Here is a 21077-nt window from a genome sequence, read left to right as displayed (position 1 = left end):
TCGATACAGGGACCCCAAGATCACGACCTGAACCAAACTCAGGATGGTTAGATGCTTAACCGTCTGAGCCACCCAGGCGCCACTGGCCACTCCTCTTTAAGGCCTAATGCCCGTGAGCAAATGACCTGCCCTCGTGGACCTTAGTTTACTCATCTGTGAAATGGGGTGAGAACACCTGTGCGGAGAGTTGTAAGGGTGAAAGAATTAGTCGGCCAGGCGCCTGGAGCAGGGGAGGTGCTCGGTGGGCGCTGGCTCATAGTGTCAGCATCACCAACCGTGTCATTAACCTGTCATTAGCAGGATTGTGTTTGCCCAGTAAATATTTGTTGTGGGACTGGAAGCTGTGTGACTGTGGCCCACGGGTCAGCACAGACTGAAGGAGGCACACAAGGCCTCCTGGGAAGGGGCCCGGCAGAGACTGGCCTCCGAGTGGGGCCGGGGGTGGGACTGGTGGAAGGAGGTGAGGGAACGTTGGAACACACCGGTCATGAGTGCCCAGCTGGAAGCCAGCGGCCCCAGGCCTGAGCCTATGGGGTGAGCCTCTGGGCCATGGGACCTGGGGTCGGTGCTCCCCCAAACCCTTGCTCCTCTGGGGTGGTACGGGGGGCTCTGAGTCAGCCCAGGGACGATCTAGGGCATACCTGTTCAGTGACCTTCACCTTCTACCCCCCCAACCCCCGCCCGTACAGCCCAGGGGTGGCAGAGGGAAGGGTGACAAGGAGGAAGGGTGCCTGCCCCATCTCTTTTGCAGGTGGCCTGCCCCGGAGTGGCCCAGCAGCAGCCCAGAGGCTACTTGCTCCTGGCTGGTGGCCCGGGGACAGAGTGTCCGCCCACCAGTTTCCCTCTGGGGGATTGGACCGGCTGAGCCAATCCCTTACCGGGACTCCAAACCAGGTCAGCCAGGCCAGCTCAGTGGGGCTGCTCCGGTCCTTTGTGGCTGAATTCCGTGCTTGGTGGGCTCCAAAGCTGCCCTGGGCCACCTCATCGCACCTCCCCACCCAGTCCTGTGGGCTTCCTCCCAGCTGCCCGGGTCAGCCTGTTTTCAGGCTTCCGGGGCAGGGGAAGGACTGTAGGGGAAGGAAGGAGGCCGGAATGCTGTGGTCTGGGGGAGGAAAACTCAGGGGTCCGGGCCCAGAGCTTCTTGGTAGCTGCTGGCTTGGGCAATTGAGTCAACCGTCAGGGCTTGGTCTCTTGACCTGACAGGTGGGCACCTCCTTCGGGGGGCTGTGGAGATGACTCCCGAGAGAACGAGGGGAGCAGGTGGGGTTAGTAAGACACGCAAGTCCCGAGTTGCCGGGTAACCTCCAGCCCGCCACCTCACCTTCCTGAGCCTCAGTTTCTCTGCATGTGAATGGACACCCAGAACCGCTTTCATGGGCCAGAGGTGGGAGAGCAGCCTAGGGATGGGGTGGGGATGTCCTGGGGCCTCCGGGTGGGGTTCAGATTATGCGGAAAGGGACCAGTCTGGGGGTCGCAGAGGTGTTACAGCAGAAGAGCCTCCGAAGGCCCCAGACTTGGAAGGGTTGGGATTCTTCATGTCCCCACCCTCCCCCAAACCCAAGTAGTGGAAAATGTGTCCTGTTATCCTGAGATCAAAGGGGCTGGAGCTGGCTTTTGGCACGTGTTACCCTTTGGTGTCTTCTCAGTGGGAGGGACAGCTGGAGGCATCACCTGAGGAGAGACAGGTGGGTCCATAGTCAGGACCACACACGGAGCCAGGCAGGTGCAAAGGCCACACTGGTCCCACAGACACTCAGGAGACAGTAAACTGTCATGGTGGTCCCACCAGGGCCTCTTGGGAGGGGGTCGTCTCCGCTGAGGACCTGCCAGGAGGAGAGACCATCAGGCTGCAAGAGCGGCGTGTAGAGCTGGGCCTTTCAGTGGGTCGTCCAGGGTGGTGGAGGCAGGATTCGAGCCAGGTTCGATTCTTGCCAGGGGTGGAGGGCAGGCCGGGGCTACGCGCCTGAGCCTTGGAGCATCATGGGACCCTTTATGTCTGGTCCCTTGGTGTTGTGGCCCCCTCCCCATCCTGTGGCAATAGAGAGCCGAGGTGGTGCCCAGAGGTGTGGCCCGCACTGGCTGTCTGGCACATGCCCTCTTGTGTGGTGTCCCAGACAGCCGGGGTCCCAGTGACCCGAGTGAGTGGTGGTGTCTGATGGCGCGAGGCTTGAGAGTCACTGCAGGGGGGACGTCTGTAGTAACGCTTTAGTGCCCGTTGTAGGAAAGCCACAGTGACATGTCAGTAAGAGGAGTAAAAGGAAACCACCCCCAACCCCCCAAAAGCAGGGATTTTTGGTCCCGTTTTGCCCCTTAGGAAACTGGCCATTGTGATAAATCAGGCTAATAATAGAAATACGAATGTTAATGGTCATCATAATGTCAGTTGTTTTTATTAGAAATGATAATAGAGTAGCAATAGTAATAGTAAAAAACCAGAAATTCTGTTAAAAATAGCAGCTGGGCTGTGTGGGTACCGCTCATCCAGCGGGCGGGACATCGCCCTGAGGGATTCTACTTCTGTCCACACCCGCCATGTGGACACGGAGGCTCAGAGAGGCGGAGCCGCTTGTCCAGACTCCCGCAGCGTGGGCGGTGGGGCTGGGGCTGGAATCCGGGCCGTGGGAACCGGGGTCGCCATTCGCCTCCCCCCTGAAGATCCCCAGCGCAGCGTTGGAGAACTTGGCAGCGTCCAAAATATTTTGCCTGGACTGGCGGGTTCCGTTTCACTTCCTGCAGGCCTTCCAATGGAAACATGACTCCGCCATTTGAAAGTCTTAAAAATAAAACCCAAACCCGCAAGCAACCGCCCATTACGGGCTGCCCCTGGATCTGGGGGTGGACTCTGGTGGGGTGGGGGGGCTGGGCTGCCCCTGAGGCGGGGATCCTGCCCTGAGCTGGGAGGAGGACCAAATGGGGTGGGTGGGGGGCCCCTGGGTGGGGGGGGAGCGAGGGGGTCTCACCAGGGTGTCAGGAGAGCTGTCTGCTCTTTCTTTCCAGAAAAGACGGGGATTTGAGAGCTGGGTTTGAGAGGAGGCCCCTGTCTAAATATAGCCCACTGAGGAGAGCTTTGTGGCTGGGCAAAGCCCACTTGTATGCAGTGGGGTGGCGTTGTGGGGAGGGGTGGTGGGGGGACCATTTTCTTTTCCTGTAAATATTTTTATCCCCGGGTAGGAAGCAGTCCCGGGGTACTATTGTTTGAGTACAATGGGCCCTCGTTTTCCAAGAGTGTTTTGGCATTTCCCCTTGAAGAGTAGTGGGGAGGTTGCTGGGGAGAGGGGGGCCCCTGTGAAGACACAGGCCTTGGGGGTGGGAGGCTTGGGACCAAGCCTCCCACCTGACTCCAGCTACGGGGGCAGAAGCGGAGTGGGGAAGCTGGGGAGGGTCAGGCACTGTTAATATTAATACTTTCTGCCGTTATTAATCGGATGCGTGTTTATTTTTGCAAGAGGCTCCATATTTATTGGAGAACAGCTAGAACCTATTGAAACTCCGTCCATCCAGGAGTAAGCCTGCCCCCTGTGGCCTCTGTATCTCCCTTTCCTGAAACTTCCCGGTGAGGGGTTTCTCAGGAAACACGTTCTCAGCTCTCAGGCATGGCCACCCCTCCTCCTCCCCAAGTAAGTCAGCTTGTGGAGCCAGGAGACTGACACAGTCTCAGGAGTCCCAGCGCAGTCACGGGGGCTGGGACTGTGAGCCAAGCAGACCGCCTGTAAGGTGCGTGCGATCCTGCACACGACATCTCACGGAATCCTCGAGACACTGGGCTGAAGTCACTGCTGTCCCCGTCCTCATGTCATAGATGAGGACACCGGGGCTCAGACAGCTGATGTGACAGGCCCGAAATCACACTGAGTCAGAGGGGGAGTCTAAGCTAGGGCTTTGCAAGGAAGGTCTGGGTGTTTCTGCCGCCCCCATTGGTCATCCTGTCTGCCAGGATGCTGGTCCAACATTGAACCCTCCAAACTCAGGTCCGCTCCAACCCCACCTGAATTCACGGAGCTCATCTTATTAGCGGTCAGAGCCAGGGGAGGCTCTCTGCAGCCACCTTGGCCAAATTTTTGTTACCCTGAGAGGAAACTGAGGTGAGAGCAGGAAAGAGACTTTAGCAGGCACCGGAGCCTTCACTCTACTGGCCTGTGGGCATCTCCCATCAGGCTGGTGCCGCCGCGCTGCCGTGGTGGGTGGATGAGGAAGCAGCCTGCCGTGGGCTCCAGAGACCCGCCCCAAGGTTCTAGGGCCAGGATAGAGTGGGAGACCTTGGTCCTGGCTGGGCCCCGAATGCTGGTGCCTGGCCCGGGTTCAAGTCCTGGCATCACGGTGGCTCTGGCTGGACCTCGGGGAAGCCCCTTTGCCCTGAGCCTCACTCTGCTCTTTGGCCACGTGGCTAAGATGCAGCCCTGCCTCAGAGGAGGACTCGGGGAGATTGGGATGAGGGATGTGCTCAGCAGCACCCCCCGTTCTTGGGGGAGCCCCACTGGCCGACTGGGCTGTCGGGGAGCCGGGCCTCACTCCGCACCCCACCCCATCCGCAGGTGCCGTTGGATGAGCGCATCATCTTCTCGGGGAACCTCTTCCAGTACCAGGAGGACAACAAGAAGTGGAGGAACCGCTTCAGTCTCGTGCCTCACAACTACGGGCTGGTGCTCTACGAGAACAAAGTGGTGAGCCCCATCATCCCCCCAACCACACCCCTGCTCTCCTCCTTCTCCGCAGCCCCCATGCCCAGCCTGCTTGTTCCGCTAGCTTCCTCTAAACAGCCCAGCCCTGGGGCTCCCCTTTCACTTTGCCTCCCCCTGGAAGCAACTCGCCACTAGTTCCTACCCACCTCAGATTCTTGTCCAGTCCCTCCAGTGCCAGGGCCGGAGCTTCTCCCCTCCACCCCCCACCCCTCCCAGCCTCCTTCCTGGCTGGGCTTCCTGCAGCTCTCCAGCTGCTCCCATCCTTGCTCTTCCATGGTCACAACCGACTGCTGACACAGGAGTCTGGCCATTCCCTTCCCCCACTTACCCCAGGGTGGTGATCCCATCTTTTTCCTTCCTGATTCCTCTGCCACACACCCCCCCCCCCCCCCGCGGCCACCTGCTGCCTGATGGGGAAGTGTCCTTCCTGCCCATTATTCCTTATCTTTGCCCTGGGCCCTTGGGGAAGCTCCGCTGGCTGAGCCACAGACCCAATTTCTTCTCCCAGACATTTCCCCAGAGTAGCAAAGGACAGGCCTGAGTGTCCTCTGTTTAAGGAAAATCAGGGTTAAGGAAACAGAAACAGGGTCGGGAGCAGACTGATGGCCCCTGGCAGGGGTCCTCAAGCTGTGCCACCTGGAGGGTGTATGGTACAAGCTGGGCCTACCCAGTTTGATGGAGGTCTGAGCAGGGCTGATGGTTTGTACTTCTAACAAATTCTCAGGTGATGCTGATGGTGCTTGGGACCTAGGACCACCCTTTGCAAATCAGGGCCCTGGAGGTCCTGAGCCGTTCTGAAAAAAATGTGTTGGGTAGTGACACCTAGTGGCCAGAGGCAGCATGGCAGCCCTGCTGTACAAGCCACTCTGACAGAGACCCTTTTTAGCCGCTTGGGTGTAAGAAAGCAGTGTCCAGACCTAATTCTCATCCAAAGCAGATTTGTGGGGGGCTCAGAACCTAGGAATCTGCTGGACAATACAGGGTAATAGTCAAAGACTCTGGAGCCAGGAGGCGCACAGACCAGGTCATGTCCTCAGTTGAGCACGGGCTGTTGTGAGCTTGTGGCTGACGATGTTACCCCACCACTGGATGGTGAGGAATTTGTGGAAGGAAGCAGTGCAGTGCCCTTAGCACGGTGCCTGGTGTGTAGTAAACACTCAGACTCAGCTGGTGGGGGCTGCTGCTAACAGGGGCGGGAGTGCTGGGAATGCTCACCGCGGCTGGCTGCGAGGCGGGGAGCCAGTCATGTTACATCGATCATCTCACGCTGTCCTCACTCGGCCTGTGGGGTGGGAGCTGTCATCGCCCTGGTTTAGTAGGTCAGGAGACAAAAGCATAGGAGGTGTTCAGTGGAGCCGGGATTTGACCCCTGGCCAGGACGCAGGTCATTACACCAGGTGGTCTCAAATCACTGCGGTGGGTAGGCTTCCCCTCTTTCCTCTCTCCCTCTCCTCTCTCCCTCTCCCCTCTCTCTCTCCTCTCTCCCTCTCCCCTCTCCCTTCCCCTCCTCCCCCCTGCGTCAGACAGGTCACACTGAGAGGGCCCTGGAGCCTGAGTGGAAAATGGGGCTTAGGTTTGGCCACGCTGTAACCCCCAGTGGCCATTTCTCTTGTCCCTTCCTCAGGCCTACGAGCGGCAGGTCCCAGCCCGGGCTATCATCAACAGTGCCGGCTACAAAATCCTCACCTCCGTGGACCAGTACCTGGAGCTCGTTGGCAACTCCTTACCAGGTAAAGGAGCCCTCGCACCCCATCCCAGGCTGAGATGCCCTGCTCAGGCCCAGGAGGTGGCCGGGGGAGAGGGCAACCCTGATCACAGAGCTCCAGGCTCCACGTTTGCAGAGAGAGTGGCCCGGCCTCGAGGGATGGCACGTGCCCTCAGAGGGGAGGCCGAGAGGGGGTTTGCCTGAGGCCACCCAGTGAACTGGGCCTGGGCCGGTGTTGGCTCCCTGCTGCGTGCCGGCTTCCTGAGCCTTACAGTCACAGCTATGCCGTGGGGGTCCTGCTCTCTGCCCTTCCCACCTCCCTGAGGCCTTGTGAGATCCCTGGAGCAGATGACCCAGGTGACTCTCTAAACTGTGGAGTCAGTACTGCATTGGTGAGGAGTTCTAGGTATCCCGTTTCCATCCCACCCTGTCGGGGCCTCCCAGAAGCCTTACAGGAGCACATCTGTCTTCCAGGTGATCCCAGGGAAACCCGGGGGTGGGGGAGCCGCCGATCTGGGGGGCAGCCTGTGTCCCACCCTCCCGACAGGGCTTAGGGGTAGAGCGCCCTGTGCTGTTGAGGGCTCTGAGAAAGCCCAGCATTCCTGAATTCCAGCCCCAAGGCTGGCTTTGTTTTTGTTGTGTCTTCTCCGGCAACTTGGCACTGGGAGGACTGACCTTGGGGTGTTGTGTAGACCCTGCGAGGTGTTGTGTGCCCCCAGGCCCCACACAGGGATGCGGAGCCAGGCCTAGAAGAAGGGCTGTCATTGTGTTATCAACAGGGGCGAGGTCCTAGCCCGGGACCGCTTAGCTCTCTGGATCTCAAATATCCATGGGGAAGAAGTAGAGAAAAATCTCCTTTTATTTATTTTCTGTCCCCCGCCCCCCAACCCTCCCTCCTCCTGGGACATTTAAGCTACTCTTTGGCCTCCACAGCTGAAATTTGAAGGGAAACCCAAGAAGGTAGTGCTCCGCCTCTGAGCCTGAGGCCTCTCTGACCCGTGCTCCCTGTGCTGTAGGCACGTGCTCCCTGTGCTGTAGGCACGGACTGGCGAGCCTTTCCCCGGGTGCAGTGCCAGCTCTGAGAAATGGGTCCGAACATGCCTGGGGACTCTGAGGTCCCTTTAGCTGGGCTGCAGTGGCAGAGAAGCGTGCTGTTTCCCTACTGACTTGCTGCTCAGCCCAGAACAGGCCAGCCCTCTCCGGGCTTCAGCCAGCCCCTGGGAGCTGGGCCCGGGGATCCGTCGCCCCGTCGTCCCGTCGCCTGCCATTCCCCCCGCCCCCCCCCCCGCCCCATCCCTCGCCCCAGAAACTGCAGGGGGCAGCGGCTCAGCCGGCGCTGTCTCCGCAGGGACCTCGTCAAAATCAGGCACCGCCCCCATCCTCAAGTGCCCCACGCAGTTCCCGCTCATCCTCTGGCACCCTTCTGCCCGGCACTACTACTTCTGCATGATGACGGAAGCCGAGCAGGACAAGTGGCAGGCGGTCCTGCAGGACTGCATCCGGCACTGCAACAATGGTGAGGGGCCCCTGGGCTCGGTGGTGGCGGTGGCGGTGGTGGTGGCGGCGGCTGCCGCGGGGCAGGGTGGGGGGCGTGGCCTGGGGTATGCGCCGAGTGGCGACACCTAGTGGCTGAGTACGGTGCGGCAACCCTGCTCTAGGAGCTGTTCTCCGTTTCCCACTGGGGTTGTTAGGAAGCCACTGCGATGTCGCCTTTTAACTCTCTTCCTTGAAGAAAACAGTTCTGTCAGGCTCGGAGAAAATTTGGGAAATTGTTCTTAGAGGGGGTATGGTTGTTGAGCCCTTGGGCCCTGGGGCCCAGAATCACAGTCCCGATTCTGCCCCTTCCTAGCAACATGACTTTAGGAGGAGACCAGTTTACCTCTCTGAGCCTGCATGAGATGGGATAAGAATCCCTCCCCGGTCTTAGGGTGTTTGTACGGATTCACGGTGAGAGTCCACTTGATGCTTGGTGTCATGACTTTTATTTATTCACTTGTTTAATTTCTTTTTTTTTTTAAATATTTTATTTATTTATTTATTTGACAGACAGCAAGAGGGGGAACACAAGCAGGGCGAGAGGGAGAGGGAGAATAAGGCTTCCCAATGAGCAGGGAGCCTGATGTGGGGCTCGATCCCAGGACCCCAGGATCTTGACCTATGCCAAAGGCAGATGCTTAACCGACGGAGCCACCCAGTGCCCTGTTTAATTTCTCTTAAAATATTTTAAGCAATATTTACCCCCAGTGTGGGTCTCGAACCCACAATGCCAAGATCAAGATTTGCATGCCCCACTGACTGAGCCAGCCAGGCACCCCAAGACTTACTTGTGTCATTTGTTGCCTCACCCTGACCTGTAGGGTAGCCTGGGAATTCATGGCCTTTCTTAGTGTTCTCTTCTGTAAAGTAATGGGGTCTCTTTCCACTTGCTCATTCCTTCAGTGGACATTTTTAGTGTCAGGCAGAGGCTGCACCCAGGGAGCCAGCCCCGGGTCCTGCCCCTGTGTGGCCGGCAGCCCTGTGGACGCCGCAGACGTTAAGCAGGAGGAGCAGCTGTGCCCGGTGCTGGGTGGGCACCGCCCCGGGAGCCTGTCGGGTGTGTGTTGGGGGGTGGGTGTTGACCCTGTGTGGGCAGACAGTGGGCCAGCTGAGGAGCTGAGGGCTCCACTGAGACCTGAAGGATGAATGGTCCTCGAGTCGGGGGAGGCGCTTTCTAGCCTTGAGTGTGGAGGGCAGCCTGGAGAGCAGTTCGGAGGTGGGGACAGTTTAGAGGAGGAGTTGCATGAAGCCCTGCTGAGGGTGACCCAATGCACTGGGGGGCCCTGGGGTCTGGTCTGGAGGGCCCTGCAGGGCCGTAAGGAGTTTGATCAAAAATGGGGACAGTGGGGCGCTGAGGGGCTTTGTGCCCTCGGGGAAGGAACAGCCTGTACTGAAACCTGACCCTCCTTCCTGTGACCCGGCCTGGGGCAGGCAGGAGAAGGAGGCCACCACCCCCACCCTCCCTGCCCAGCATGTCTCCCATGCTGGGGGTGGACAGCATGGGCACCCACGCCTGGAGGCTGGGCTGCTGTGGTGACTCTGCTCGCCCACCCATCCTCCCTGTTCTGCAGAGCCGCCTTCTTTCTGGAATCTGTCATGTGGGAGGAACCGGGTCTTCAGCTGAGCCAGCCCCTGTCACCTGGACCAGGCCCTGCCACCCACAAAAGGCCTCCTGTTCCCAGATCCCCTGGGGCTGTGGGGCCAGGGCCGGCGGAGGCCATCTGGGCACCCGCCCCGCTCCGCCCTTCTTCTCCCTCCCCACCCCAGCCCCGGCCCAGCTCTGCCCTCCCCAGGTTTCCCGGGCTCATGGCTGAGCTGGCAGGCCCACCCCAGGTCAAGGGTGGGTTCCCCTTGTGCACAATGCAAGGATGACAAGCTTGAGCTCCGTGGGATTGCCGGGCGGACTGAATGAGCTGGTTTGGGGAGAGCTCTTGGCCCCATGCCTGGCACAGCTGGGAACTCACCTGGGAGGCTGAGGGGAGCCCCGTGGGTGGGTGCGGGTGCTATGGCAGGAGGTGGGGGGGAGAAGGGGCAGCCTGCGGCTGGGTTTAGAGGAGTTTCCTTCTACCCTGAGGACTGTGAGAAAGTTCTCTGCTTCCTCTAACTTGGAGGCTGGGCCTGGAATTGCTCACTCTGGGGGCTGCCAGGAAGTGGGGGGAGGTGTGGGGGGAGGAGGCCAAGCTGGGGGGACGCCAGCTCGTCCCAAGGCCCCCCTTACATCCTGCATTCCTGGAGCAGCTGGGGGTGGCAGGAGGCAGCTGGGGCACTGAGCTAAGCCCTCAGGGTGGGCCGGGACTGCAGAGGTCAAGGCCTCTTCCTGTCTGACTGCCATCCCCCTTTTTCTGCTGCTTGGGACTGAGGAATGCAGTTTCCTTTCTCAGTCTGACCCTGATGACCCCACGGGCAGGAAGTCCCCAGGTTTGGCTGGAGTCCTCCAGTCCTGTGCTGGAGCCCTCCTACTGCCATTCCCTAGCTGTGTATCCTCCGACCAGTAACCTGGCATCTCTGAGCCGGTCTCCTCCGTTGGGAAAAGTGGGACTGAGAACAGCCATCAAACAGGGCTCATAGATGAGGGAATGTGTGTGAGGTCTCAGGCTGGGCCTGGCGTCTGGGTCTGCTTGGGCCGCCACAGCTTGGATGGCTTACACAACTGTGGAGGCTAGAAGTCCAAGATCAAGGTGTCAATAGGTTAGTTTCCTTTTGAGGCCTGTCTCCTTGACTTGCAGATGGCTGTCTTCTCACGCAGCAACCCCACCTTGTGCACATTTTGCATCCAGATTGCCTCTTCTTTCAAGGACATAGTCCTCTTGGATGGGGACCCATCCTAATGACCTCACTTTACCTAAATTACTTCGTTAAAGGCCCAATGTCCAAATATAGTCACCTTCTGAAATACTAGAGCTTAGGTCTCTAACCTAGGAATCTGGGGGGACACCGTACAGCCCCTGACAGCCAGGCTCAGGGGAAGAGCTCAGGAAGGGGACCTTCTCTCCTATGAGACTCAGCAGCCCAGCTGCGGAGTAGAGATGTCCTGAGGGTCTGAGAGCCCAGGCCTGGGATGCTGTAGCCTCCTTCCTGCTGCCCCCGCCCACGCCCCTGCTTGTCTGTAGACCGTAAATGCCCTGGGGTGAGCGAGGGCACATGTACAGCACAGCCCACATTTTCTAGGCAAAACCTGGCCTCTGGGAGGCCGTGCTCCTCCTTCCTCCCTGGCCCGATGGGCAGCCCCGCTGGAGCACCCCTGCCCTGCCCCAGTCACTCTGCCTGATCTCAGTCCCTGAAAGGCAGCGGGGAGACCCCTCCGCCCCCACCCCATCCAGGGAGCCCCGTTTCCCACCTCTGAGCCCCCTTCCGGCACTGACAGGCAGTGACTCCTACGCTCAGCTGGAGGTGAGGGGGTTGTCCCCACGCCCAGAGGGGCTTTTTCTCCACGGGGGTGACTCAGCCTGTAGTCAGTGCCGTGGGAGCCGGGGTTTTGGAGGCCCAGACTGCCGTTTCCCCTTCCTGGGCTCCAGGGACACAGCAGTCGGGGGCATAGGGCCAGCGTGTTAACCATATTCTTCCCCGAGTCCGATTTTGCAACTTCCTGCTGCTTGCCTCCCCCAGCAGCTGTTTCGGGGGGCCCGTGCCTCGTTCCCTGACCCACCTCACTGGCACACAGAAGGAGGGTGAGCTCCTACGGGCCGCTGCCAGCGCCACCAGTAGCACGAGTCTGGGACTGGTGTGTTGTAGTGGGACCGGGATGCCGTGGTGAATGAGGGTGACCCAGTCCACCCACGGACAGCGAGAGCACCCCTTCCCTGCTAGGCGTAGTAAAGGGCGACACGGTGTGGAGGTGGGTTCTGCTCTGGGGCCCCTGCATGACCCGTTCCCAGCCCGTTCCCACGGCTGGAGCCTCACCGTGGATGTGGGAGGCCAGGCCGGGCCGTTGTTCCCACTGCTAGGAAGAGAAAACTGAGACCCTTAGGGTTCAGGGATCTGAAGCAAGACTTGGCAAGCTACGCAGCGCACGGCCCAGAATTGGCCCATTGCCTACTTTTGCAAATCAAGTTTTACCAGCTCGTTGGTTTCCAGATTGTCTGTGGCTGCTTTGATGCCGCCGTGGCAGAGCGGAGTGGTTGCAACAGAGATCATCTGGTCTGCAAAGCTGAAAATATTTACTGGCTGGCCCTCTGCGGGGAAAGTTTGAGATCCCGATGTGGACAGTAAGGGGAGGGAGCAGGACTGGAATGAAGACCTTAGGGTTCCTCTGGCCCGCTCTCTGCTGTGCTGGCCGCATCTCCCGGCAGGGGTGGGGTGACCTTGGGACTCAGCTCTGCCACTCGCTGCCCCAGGACGTCCAGCCAGTGGCCTGTCCTTGCAGCCTGTGTTGATCTGTCAAGTAGGGTTGAGGACAGTTTGGGGTAGTTGGGAAAATTTGAGAAGGGAAGTTGCATACGAGGGAGAGTGCTGCGCTGCTGTTGGTGGAGGGCTATTATCGCTGTCGCTGTCACTGCAGACATGACCGCCACCATCGCTGTGAAGGCAGTGGGGCTGCAGGAGGGGTGTGCCTGTGTCTGCACACTCGGGGGAGGGAGTGGGCGTTTGGGCTGTCGGCCAGTCGGTCTCCGTGAAGGCCACTGGGCCATCCCACCGATCTCCCCTCTCCCTCCGTCTGGAGCAGGGATCCCAGAGGACTCGAAGGTAGAGGGCCCCGCATTCACGGATGCCATCCGCATGTACCGCCAGTCGAAGGAGCTGTACGGCACTTGGGAGATGCTATGTGGGAATGAGGTGCAGGTGAGACTGAGGGGGCTGCTGAGGGGACCGTAGGAGTCACCCCGAAGGTCAGAGCGTGGTGCCAGGCACAGAGACTTTGGGCTCGGGTGCTCCCGGTTTGTAAGGAGACAATAAGATCATTTTGGACAAGTGGAGATACTTTATTCAGTTGTTTACTGATATCTCTCCTGACCCAGGGGCTGGGGTGCTTCTGTGAATAAGAGGGACATGGCCTGCGCCCTTATTCTCTCTCTAGCAGGAGAAACAGATGTTTGACAAATAAACACACATACTACTATGTGCAAGTGAGGGGGGAAGGAGGGGTCATGTTCCAGACAGGGAGGCAGCAGGTGCAAAGGCCCTGGGGTGGGACTCCTGGTTCTGACGATCCGGCAGGTCCCTCGAGCAGATGAACTGGGATCTGGGGTACAATGATGCTCAGAAGAGAGGGCAGTGGAGACATGGAGCCAAGGCCAGGCCCAGGGGAGGTGGGGCTTGAGGAGAACGTGGAGAGGAACTTGCCAGCTGGACATGCTCTAAGCTCTGGCCTGGCCTGTGCCTCCTGGTCCTAGATCCTGAGCAACCTGGTGATGGAGGAGCTGGGCCCTGAGCTGAAGGCAGAGCTCGCCCCGCGGCTGAAGGGGAAACCACAGGAGCGACAGCGCCAGTGGATCCAGGTGGGTGCCTGGGGGCTCGGAGGCGGGGGGCTGTGCCTGCCCAGCACCCTGGCTCTGGCTCTGACGCCTTGGCTCCGCCCGCAGATCTCCGACGCTGTGTACCGCATGGTATACGAGCAGGCCAAGGCACGCTTCGAGGCGGTGCTGGCCAAGCTGCAGCTGGCCCGGCCGGCCATGGAGGCCACCATCCGCACAGACATGGACCAGATCATCACCTCCAAGGAGCACCTGGCCAGCAAGATCCGAGGTAGGCAGGCTACCTGCTGTGCTCGGGGGCCCGGGGCGGCCCTCCCGTCTGTGCTGGACCCGTGTACAAGTGACTCGATTCGTTTGGTCATTTTGAAAAATGAAAACCAACCTGAGCCATTGTCCTTCCAACCTCTGGGTGTAGTTTTGTGGCTATTTTTGCAAACGCAGACCTTGAAGATGTCTGTCTTGTCAAGGAAGTCCCAGTGTGTCGCTCAGCTTCAGTCGGTCACGGACTTGACCGTGGCTTCATAGGCATCCGTTTAGCTGTGACGATGCACTTGGATCAGGGCTCGCTTTTCGGGGTCCGCACACATTCCCTTCTGTTCCCGGCCCCCCGTCCCCTGCCCCGCACGCTGACCGCGTGCAGTTTCCGGACATGTCAGTTGCCTGAGCCCCTTCTGTCCTCACTGTGCTGGGTAGACCTCGGAGAGCTCACGGCTGTCTGGTGCAACAAACATTAGCTGGGCAGAGGAGGGGGACGGACCTCACAGCACCCTGGGTGGGTCCGAGTGCCCTGGAGCTGGTCGTGCCCGGGGACCCGTGGCCTTGTACGTGGCTGCACAGAGCAGGGGCTGGCTCAGCGCGTGCAAAACCTAGAGGCTCGGGGAGTCTACCAGGGTGTGTTTTGTTTCGTTAAACAAAGCAACAACACCCCTAGAGATGCGCTTCTTTCCACTTCAAGTGAAGCAGAACAATGCTGACACCTTTGGGCGAGCCGCTCTCTTGGTTCCTTGCCCTCAGACTTTGAGAAAAATCGGGGGCCGGGCTCAGAACCCTTCGTTCTCTTTGACACATGGATCTGTCATGCAGTTTGCTGGTGTCACAAGTGGCTTGCTGTCTTTTCTTTTTTTTAAGATTTTATTTATTTATTTGACACAGAACACAAGCAAGGGGAGTGGGAGAGGGAGAAATGGGCTTCTCGCCAAGCAGGGACCCTGACACGGGGCTCGATCCCAGGACCCTGAGATCATGACTCGAGCGAAAGGCAGACGCTTAGTGACTGAGCCAGCCAGGTGCCCCACAAGTGGTTTTCCTTAAAAGCAAATACGCTCGCGAGTCTCTGGGCTCCGGGAGCCATCCGCTCACCCGGCTCCCTCTGGGCGCAGCCTTCATCCTCCCCAAGGCAGAGGTGTGCGTCCGGAACCACGTCCAGCCCTACATCCCGTCCATCCTGGAAGCCCTGATGGTGCCCACCAGCCAGGGCTTCACCGAAGTGCGGGACGTCTTCTTCAAGGAGGTCACCGACATGAACCTGAACGTCATCAACGAGGGTGGCGCCGACAAGCTGGGTGAGGTGAGGCCATGCCCCGGGCCCCAGGACACGGCATGCGGGGCCTGGGTCTGCTCTGCCCCTGCCAGGCTGTGACTCAGGGTGTAACCTGTCACCAGAGGGTCTGCTGGAGACCAAGGGCCTGAGGGTGTGAGGCACTGGGGGGCAGCAGTCAGAGGAAAGGGGGATCGCCGATCCCCTCTACCAGGCTGGCTACTTTAGTCTCAAAGGACTTAGAAGAGGGAAGGAGAGGAGGAGGGGAGGAGGAATTGAGGGGAGGCGGAGGGGGAAGGGAAGAGGGGGGGAGGGAAGGAGAGGCAAGCCTCTGACGGGAAGCAGAATTACCTAGGTACCATTTCACGTACCCCACCCGTGGAGATGGCACCTCTCTCTCACCTCTCCGTTACCCAGTTCTCAGGGTGCACAACCTTCCACAGACCCCATTTTGGGGTACATGTCTGCCTGACACCCCTTGTGGCTGTCAGGTGGGGACAGAACAGATCCCAGAATCTTTGGCCTCCTCTTCCATACCCCGCACTGAGGTCCACAGACACTATCGGAATTTGAGAACCAGAAAGGACCTTAGAAATCATGAAAAACTGTCCCCTGAGTTTGAGGCTGCAGAGTCAGAGGCTCAGAGAGGGTGAGCGACTTGCCGAGGTCCCACAGTGCCCCAGAAGGCATGAGAGCCTCTCGCCTGGCACCGTGGCTGCCGGACCATGCTCCAGCCTTCGCGTCCTCATCCTTCCGGGCAGCTTACCCCGCAAGGGCCAGGCCCGGACTCCCGGGGCCCCGGGCAGGCTGTGGTCTGCCTGCACTCCGGCGGCCCCGGCTCAGGTCCCCGCTCCCCTGCAGTACATGGAGAAGCTGTCGCAGCTGGCGTACCACCCCCTCAAGATGCAGAGCTGCTACGAGAAGATGGAGCCGCTGCGGCTCGACGGGCTGCAGCAGCGCTTCGACGTGTCCAGCACAGCCGTGTTCAAGCAGCGGGCCCAGATCCACATGCGAGAGGTGGGCCCCAGCACCCATTGCCGTCCCCCTGCCACGGGCCCCATCTCCTGGGCAGAGGCCCTTCCCTCCGTGGCCTTACGCCCTGGCCCTGCCTCCTCCTGGGCCCCCCAGCAGCCATGCTCAGTCCTGCTCTGGCCTCTCGGGTGCTCCCAGCTGCTGGAATACCCGCCCCTCCGTTCACCTGGTTAGTCTGGACTCCTTTTCCGGTCTCACTTTAGAGACCCCTTCCTCCAGGAAGCCCTCCTTGCTCCCTAAGCCCCTCCCTGCAGGGCCTAGGACCTCTGTTCCCTCGAGGCAGGGACTGGCTGGTGCCCAGCACTGTGCCAGCACACAGCAGACACTGAGTGAAGATGGGGGTGAACACGTAGGTTCACACACAGGCCGCCTGCACACCTCCCTAGTGGACCTGGGGGGCAGAGGCTGAGGAGCCCTTCCGAGGCACGCAGGGGGCGGCTGGGGTCACTCCAGGGCCCTCATGTGCCCCGCGGTGTGCCCTGCAGCAAATGGACAATGCCGTGTACACCTTTGAGACCCTCCTGCACCAGGAGCTGGGGAAGGGGCCCACCAAGGAGGAGCTGTGCAAGTCGATCCAGCGGATCCTGGAGCGGGTGCTGAAGGTGAGCGGCCTGGCCCCCGAGCCCAGGCCCCGGGCTGGCACCAGGCTTGCTGCCCCTGCGGGAGGCACCACAGAGCCCCTGACCTGGGCCAGGATTCCGAGGCTCGGGTCCATCCCCCTGACCCCTCTTTCCTGGCAGAAATACGACTACGACAGCAGCTCAGTGCGGAAGCGGTTCTTTCGGGAGGCGCTACTGCAGATCACCATCCCGTTCCTGCTCAGGAAGCTGGCGCCCACGTGCAAGTCGGTGAGCGTGCCCCTCACCCCCCACCCCGCCACGGCCCCCTCCTGCCACCCAGCTGGCCTAACCGCCTGCCCCACCCCTGCAGGAGCTGCCCCGGTTCCAGGAGCTGATCTTCGAGGACTTTGCCAGGTTCATCCTGGTGGAGAACACGTACGAGGAGGTGGTGCTGCAGACGGTCATGAAGGACATCCTGCAGGGTAGGGCAGGGGGGCGGGGGGCGGCTGCGGAGCTGCCGTGGGGAGCCTCACTGCCATGGGAGGGGGCGGTGATACGGATGGCTGCTGAGAGGTCGTCCTGGACCCAGCCCAAACCATGAGACTTAGGCCTGGGGGCTGGTTTAGGTACGCGGTGCGGGCTGGGGCAGGTAGCATCATTTCTCTGTGCTGTCCTGTGTGTCAGCTCAGGGCTCTGGCATTACAGACAGTGTCAGAGGAGGGACAGGAGGACACAGTGATGGCTTGGGCTGCTTGTTCCCAGCACTGAGGCCTGGGTTAATCGTGAGGCCAGAGGCGGCGATGGGGGTCCTTCTTGGGCACCGTGGTGGGAGTGGGTGGCGGCCGCGGCCCCCACGCCAAACATCCTGACTCCCCTTTTGGCTCTGCAGCCGTGAAGGAGGCCGCCGTGCAGAGGAAGCACAACCTCTACCGGGACAGCATGGTCATGCACAACAGCGACCCCAACTTGCACCTGCTGGCCGAGGGCGCGCCCATCGACTGGGGTGAGGAGTACGGTGGCAGCATGGGGGACAGTAGCAGCCCCAGCGTCCCAGAAGCAGCCACTCATTCGGAAAAGCGACGGCGTGCCAAGCAGGTGGTGTCTGTGGTCCAGGACGAGGAGGCAGAGCTGCCGTTCGAGGCCAGCTCTGAGCCACTATCACCTGCGTCCCCGGACAGTGTCACTGAGCTCCGGGGCCTGCTGGCCCGGGATGTGCGGGCTGAGAGCCCCCCGCCGGCCGGCCCTCTGCTCAACGGGGCCCCATCTCAGGAGAGCCCCCAACCCACGGCAGCCCCTGAGGCCTCATCGCCGCCTGCCTCACCCCTCCGGCAACCCCCTTCTGGAAAGGCTGCGGACCTTGAGCCTCCCAAACCCAGTGACCAGGAGACCGGGGAGCAGGTATCCAGCCCTGGTGGCCGCCCCCCGATCCACACCACCACCGAGGACAGCGCAGGGGTGCAGACGGAGTTCTAGGCTCCTCCCCTGAGTTCCTGCTGGACATGGCACATGGGCCACCCCCTCTGAGACACTGGCAGGCTTGGCTCCAGGTGGAGGGCCCTGGATCTAGGCCTCGGGGTGGAGGAATGGGAGGGCTGTTGCCCTTATGGGGCGGGGGTGGCCCACCTGAGTCACTTTACTGGGTTCAGTCACACTTTGCTCCCTGTTTTCTCTTCTGTGGGATGATCTTGGGCTTCCTGCTTGTGCTGGGAGGTGGGCACAGCTGAGGGGGCTGAGGTGGCCACTGGGTCCCTGGGTCTTCCCTTCCTGCCTTCTGGGGCCATCACTGGTCTCACCCTCCTTCTCAGAAAGACGGATATAGAGTTCTTGTTCGCTGTGTTACTCGCCCCCTTCTCGCCAGTGGAGGGAGGCTCACTGGAACCAGGAATAGGGAGCTTTGAGGCCCAGCTCTGGGTCCAGACCGCTGTCGTCCTCCATCCTGGCTGTGCCTCCAGAGGCCAGTTTTGGAGTGACACTGGCCTCGCTTTCCCTGCCCTGGGTGAGGGGAGGTGCACGGAGGGGGCTTCAGGCTGGGGATGCTGGGTTGGGGGGATGCCTCATGGAGGAGAAGGGGCGAGGGGCTGGGATTGGAATGAGAAAGGCCCAGGATGTGCTGGTCTGTGGAGAGGAAGTGTTCCAAAGGAGAAGAGAGGTGAGCTGCCGGGGAGGTGTTGCCGGGAGTGTCCCCAGTGCAGGCCGAGGTGGCCGCGGGAAGGGCTCTGGAAGCTGGAGAAGGCTTTGCCTCCCCCTGCCCCTCCAGTGGAGACACACTCCAGGCTGGGACGGAGGGGTGACAGGCCACTCAGAGGTGGGGTTTGAGGGGTGTGGGTTCGGTCTTCTTGAGGGCCACCCCCAAGGTACGCACTGTCCACCAGGGGAGCTGGGTACGGCTCCCCAAGGCACCACTGGTGGCCCCTGAGGATGTGGGGTCAGGCTGTGACTTGGCCTCTGCTGCCTTCGAGTCACCAAGTCATCTCACCCTGAAAGATTACCTTCTCAGATGTCCTCCTCCCTCAGTGGCTTATCTGGGGGCTAGGGGGTTAAGGTCAAGCGAGCAGCCCCTACCCCAGGGCCCGGGACCCCCTGGCTTCCCCAGTCCCCTCTGACCCGTTGATCTGCTTCCCGGGGCAGGGGCCTCAGGCCCCCAGGACGTGCGGCGGTGGCTGGTGCTCAGGGACCCCTCCGGTCCCCCAGCCTTCATCTCAGATGCCTCACTAACCTTCTACCACCACAGTCCGTATTCTGAGCTCTCCTCTGGTGCCTTCTCTTGGGGGGTTTTTCAATCATCCTTCCCAGATATCATACTGAAAATATTATGCAAACTGTTTAAGCTTTACTAATCAATAAACGATTTAAAGCCAGCAGACTGTGTGTGGTGCCGGCAGGGGGAGACCTGCGCCGGAGCTGGTCTAGGACCACCCGTGCACCAACTTCTTGGGCTTATCGTTTGACCCCCTCTCCATGCCTGGTCCGAGGATACTGCCCTGGAGATGAGGTGCAGGGCGCACAGGGGACAGGCCTGATGGCAGCTTGGCCTTCTCAGCTGGGTCGGTGCAGGCTGTTCGGAGCCAGGGAGGTCAGGAGGGGGTGGCAGCAGCTTTAAGGACAAGTCGCCCTGGGGCGTCCGCAGCAGGGAGAGGCCTCCGGGCCCAAGCCGGATCGGAACAGCGGTGTGGGGATTTTCGGGACTCCTGGTCACACAGCATTGCCTGAGCCCTTGCCAGGGGCTGAGCACTCCAGGAGGAGGGCACCCTTGTTACTGCCATCTCACCACGGCGTAAACTGAGGCCCAAGCAGGTGTGCATCCCTGGCTGAGATTACAGGCCACACACACCCAACCACCACACACACAGCTGGAAGGGAGGTGTTGTCCCACGCAGGGGCGAAAGGCCTACTGGGTGGGATGGCAGCCGGTCACCTTGGGGGACGTTGGCTTCCCTGGCGCCAGCCTGTCCACGGTGGCCAGTGGCTGAGGGCTGGTCAACAAGGGCCAGGGTAAAGGATGGCGGGGGCCTTGGGGCTGGAGACCAGAACTTTCAGCTGCAGTCGTGCTGTGGTCCTTGGCAAGTCCCTGCACCCAGCCTCGGGCTCCATCTATAAAAGTGGGGGTGGGGGGGGCAGTCTCCAGTCTTTCTCCCTGGGCCTAGTGAGGAGCCCGTCCTGGTGATTTGCAAAACGCTGTGCCCTGTGTGGCCCTGCGGGCCCAGGTCTCAGTCTCCCTTAGCTGAGCCCAGATTTGGGGCAGAGGGAGGGAGCCACAAGAGCTCCCAGGGAGTGAGGGGTAGGGGGTGAGACTGTGGGAAGAGGCCCCAGCTCTTGCCTGGAAAGTAGGACTTACAAGAGTCCTTCATCCCATCCTGTTTTGGCCTACAAGACAGTGCCAATCAAGTAGGGAAACTGAGGCGCAGGGGAGACAGGGCTCTCTGCCACTCCAGGGCCAGGCCCCTGCATCCAGCTTCGCATCTAGCATGAGCACTTAGTGCCCCCTGGTGGCCACCGGCCCGCGTCGGGGCCCCTTCAGGTCCCTCACTGAATGCATGGGGGAAAGGAGTCTGGAAGGCGGGCCAGGGTCAGAGGTGGCTGGAGGCAGAGCCCAGGTGCCCCCAGAGACCCACCTCTAGCCCAAAGCAAGCTGCCCTTGGTTGTGCCCGAACTTACACAATAAATGTGCAGCTCTAAGCAAGTGAGGGGACACGGCTCCTAGAGCTGTGCAATGAACAACCTGCACAACGGCCTGGCTCCAGGAGTCGAGATGCTCCTGGGCTCAGCCCCAGCGCCGCTGTCTGGCTCCCAGGCACTGGGCCCTCGGCTCTTCTCTGGGATCGCGGTGAGGGAGTGCAGCACCCACCCGGCGCGCGCGCGTGCGCGCGCACACACACACACACGCACACACACACACACACACACACACACACACACAAACACCCCCAACCTGCTCTGTGGACTCTCCACGCCCTGCTCTGAGCCTGGTCGGTCTGTCCACCTGTAATCAGGGCAGATCTGGATAAATTGGCATCTGGGAACGCCTCTCCCACCTCTCCCCACTCCCTCTGATTGAGGTAAAGCCCTCCCCTGCTCCCCCAGCCCTCACCCCCTCCTCTGCCCCGGCCCCACCAGGCC

At 60.7% G+C, this 21077-nt stretch overlaps 1 protein-coding gene across 1 annotated transcript in view; it reads left to right on the top strand.

The window, feature by feature from the left end:
* Window positions 1–19318, top strand: part of LOC111146267 (family with sequence similarity 129 member B) — a 51341-nt gene extending 32023 nt beyond the window's left edge. Inside the window, exons 3-14 of the mRNA XM_022501741.1 lie at window positions 4533–4661; window positions 6304–6409; window positions 7733–7900; window positions 12584–12699; window positions 13251–13355; window positions 13440–13602; window positions 14711–14898; window positions 15730–15885; window positions 16386–16502; window positions 16641–16748; window positions 16831–16942; window positions 17350–19318. Coding sequence (XP_022357449.1) covers window positions 4533–4661; window positions 6304–6409; window positions 7733–7900; window positions 12584–12699; window positions 13251–13355; window positions 13440–13602; window positions 14711–14898; window positions 15730–15885; window positions 16386–16502; window positions 16641–16748; window positions 16831–16942; window positions 17350–17933 — 2052 coding nt within the window. The 3' untranslated portion in view covers window positions 17934–19318. The remainder of the gene's footprint in view (window positions 1–4532; window positions 4662–6303; window positions 6410–7732; window positions 7901–12583; window positions 12700–13250; window positions 13356–13439; window positions 13603–14710; window positions 14899–15729; window positions 15886–16385; window positions 16503–16640; window positions 16749–16830; window positions 16943–17349) is intronic.
* Window positions 19319–21077: the final 1759 nt, after the last annotated feature.

Source organism: Enhydra lutris, unplaced genomic scaffold, assembly GCF_002288905.1.
Source record: "Enhydra lutris kenyoni isolate GAN:26980312 unplaced genomic scaffold, ASM228890v2 scaffoldscaffold13, whole genome shotgun sequence".
NCBI classification, from domain to species: Eukaryota; Metazoa; Chordata; class Mammalia; order Carnivora; family Mustelidae; genus Enhydra; species Enhydra lutris.
The sequence above is the reverse complement of the archived record's forward strand: the minus strand, read 5'-3'. Positions and strand labels throughout refer to the sequence as shown.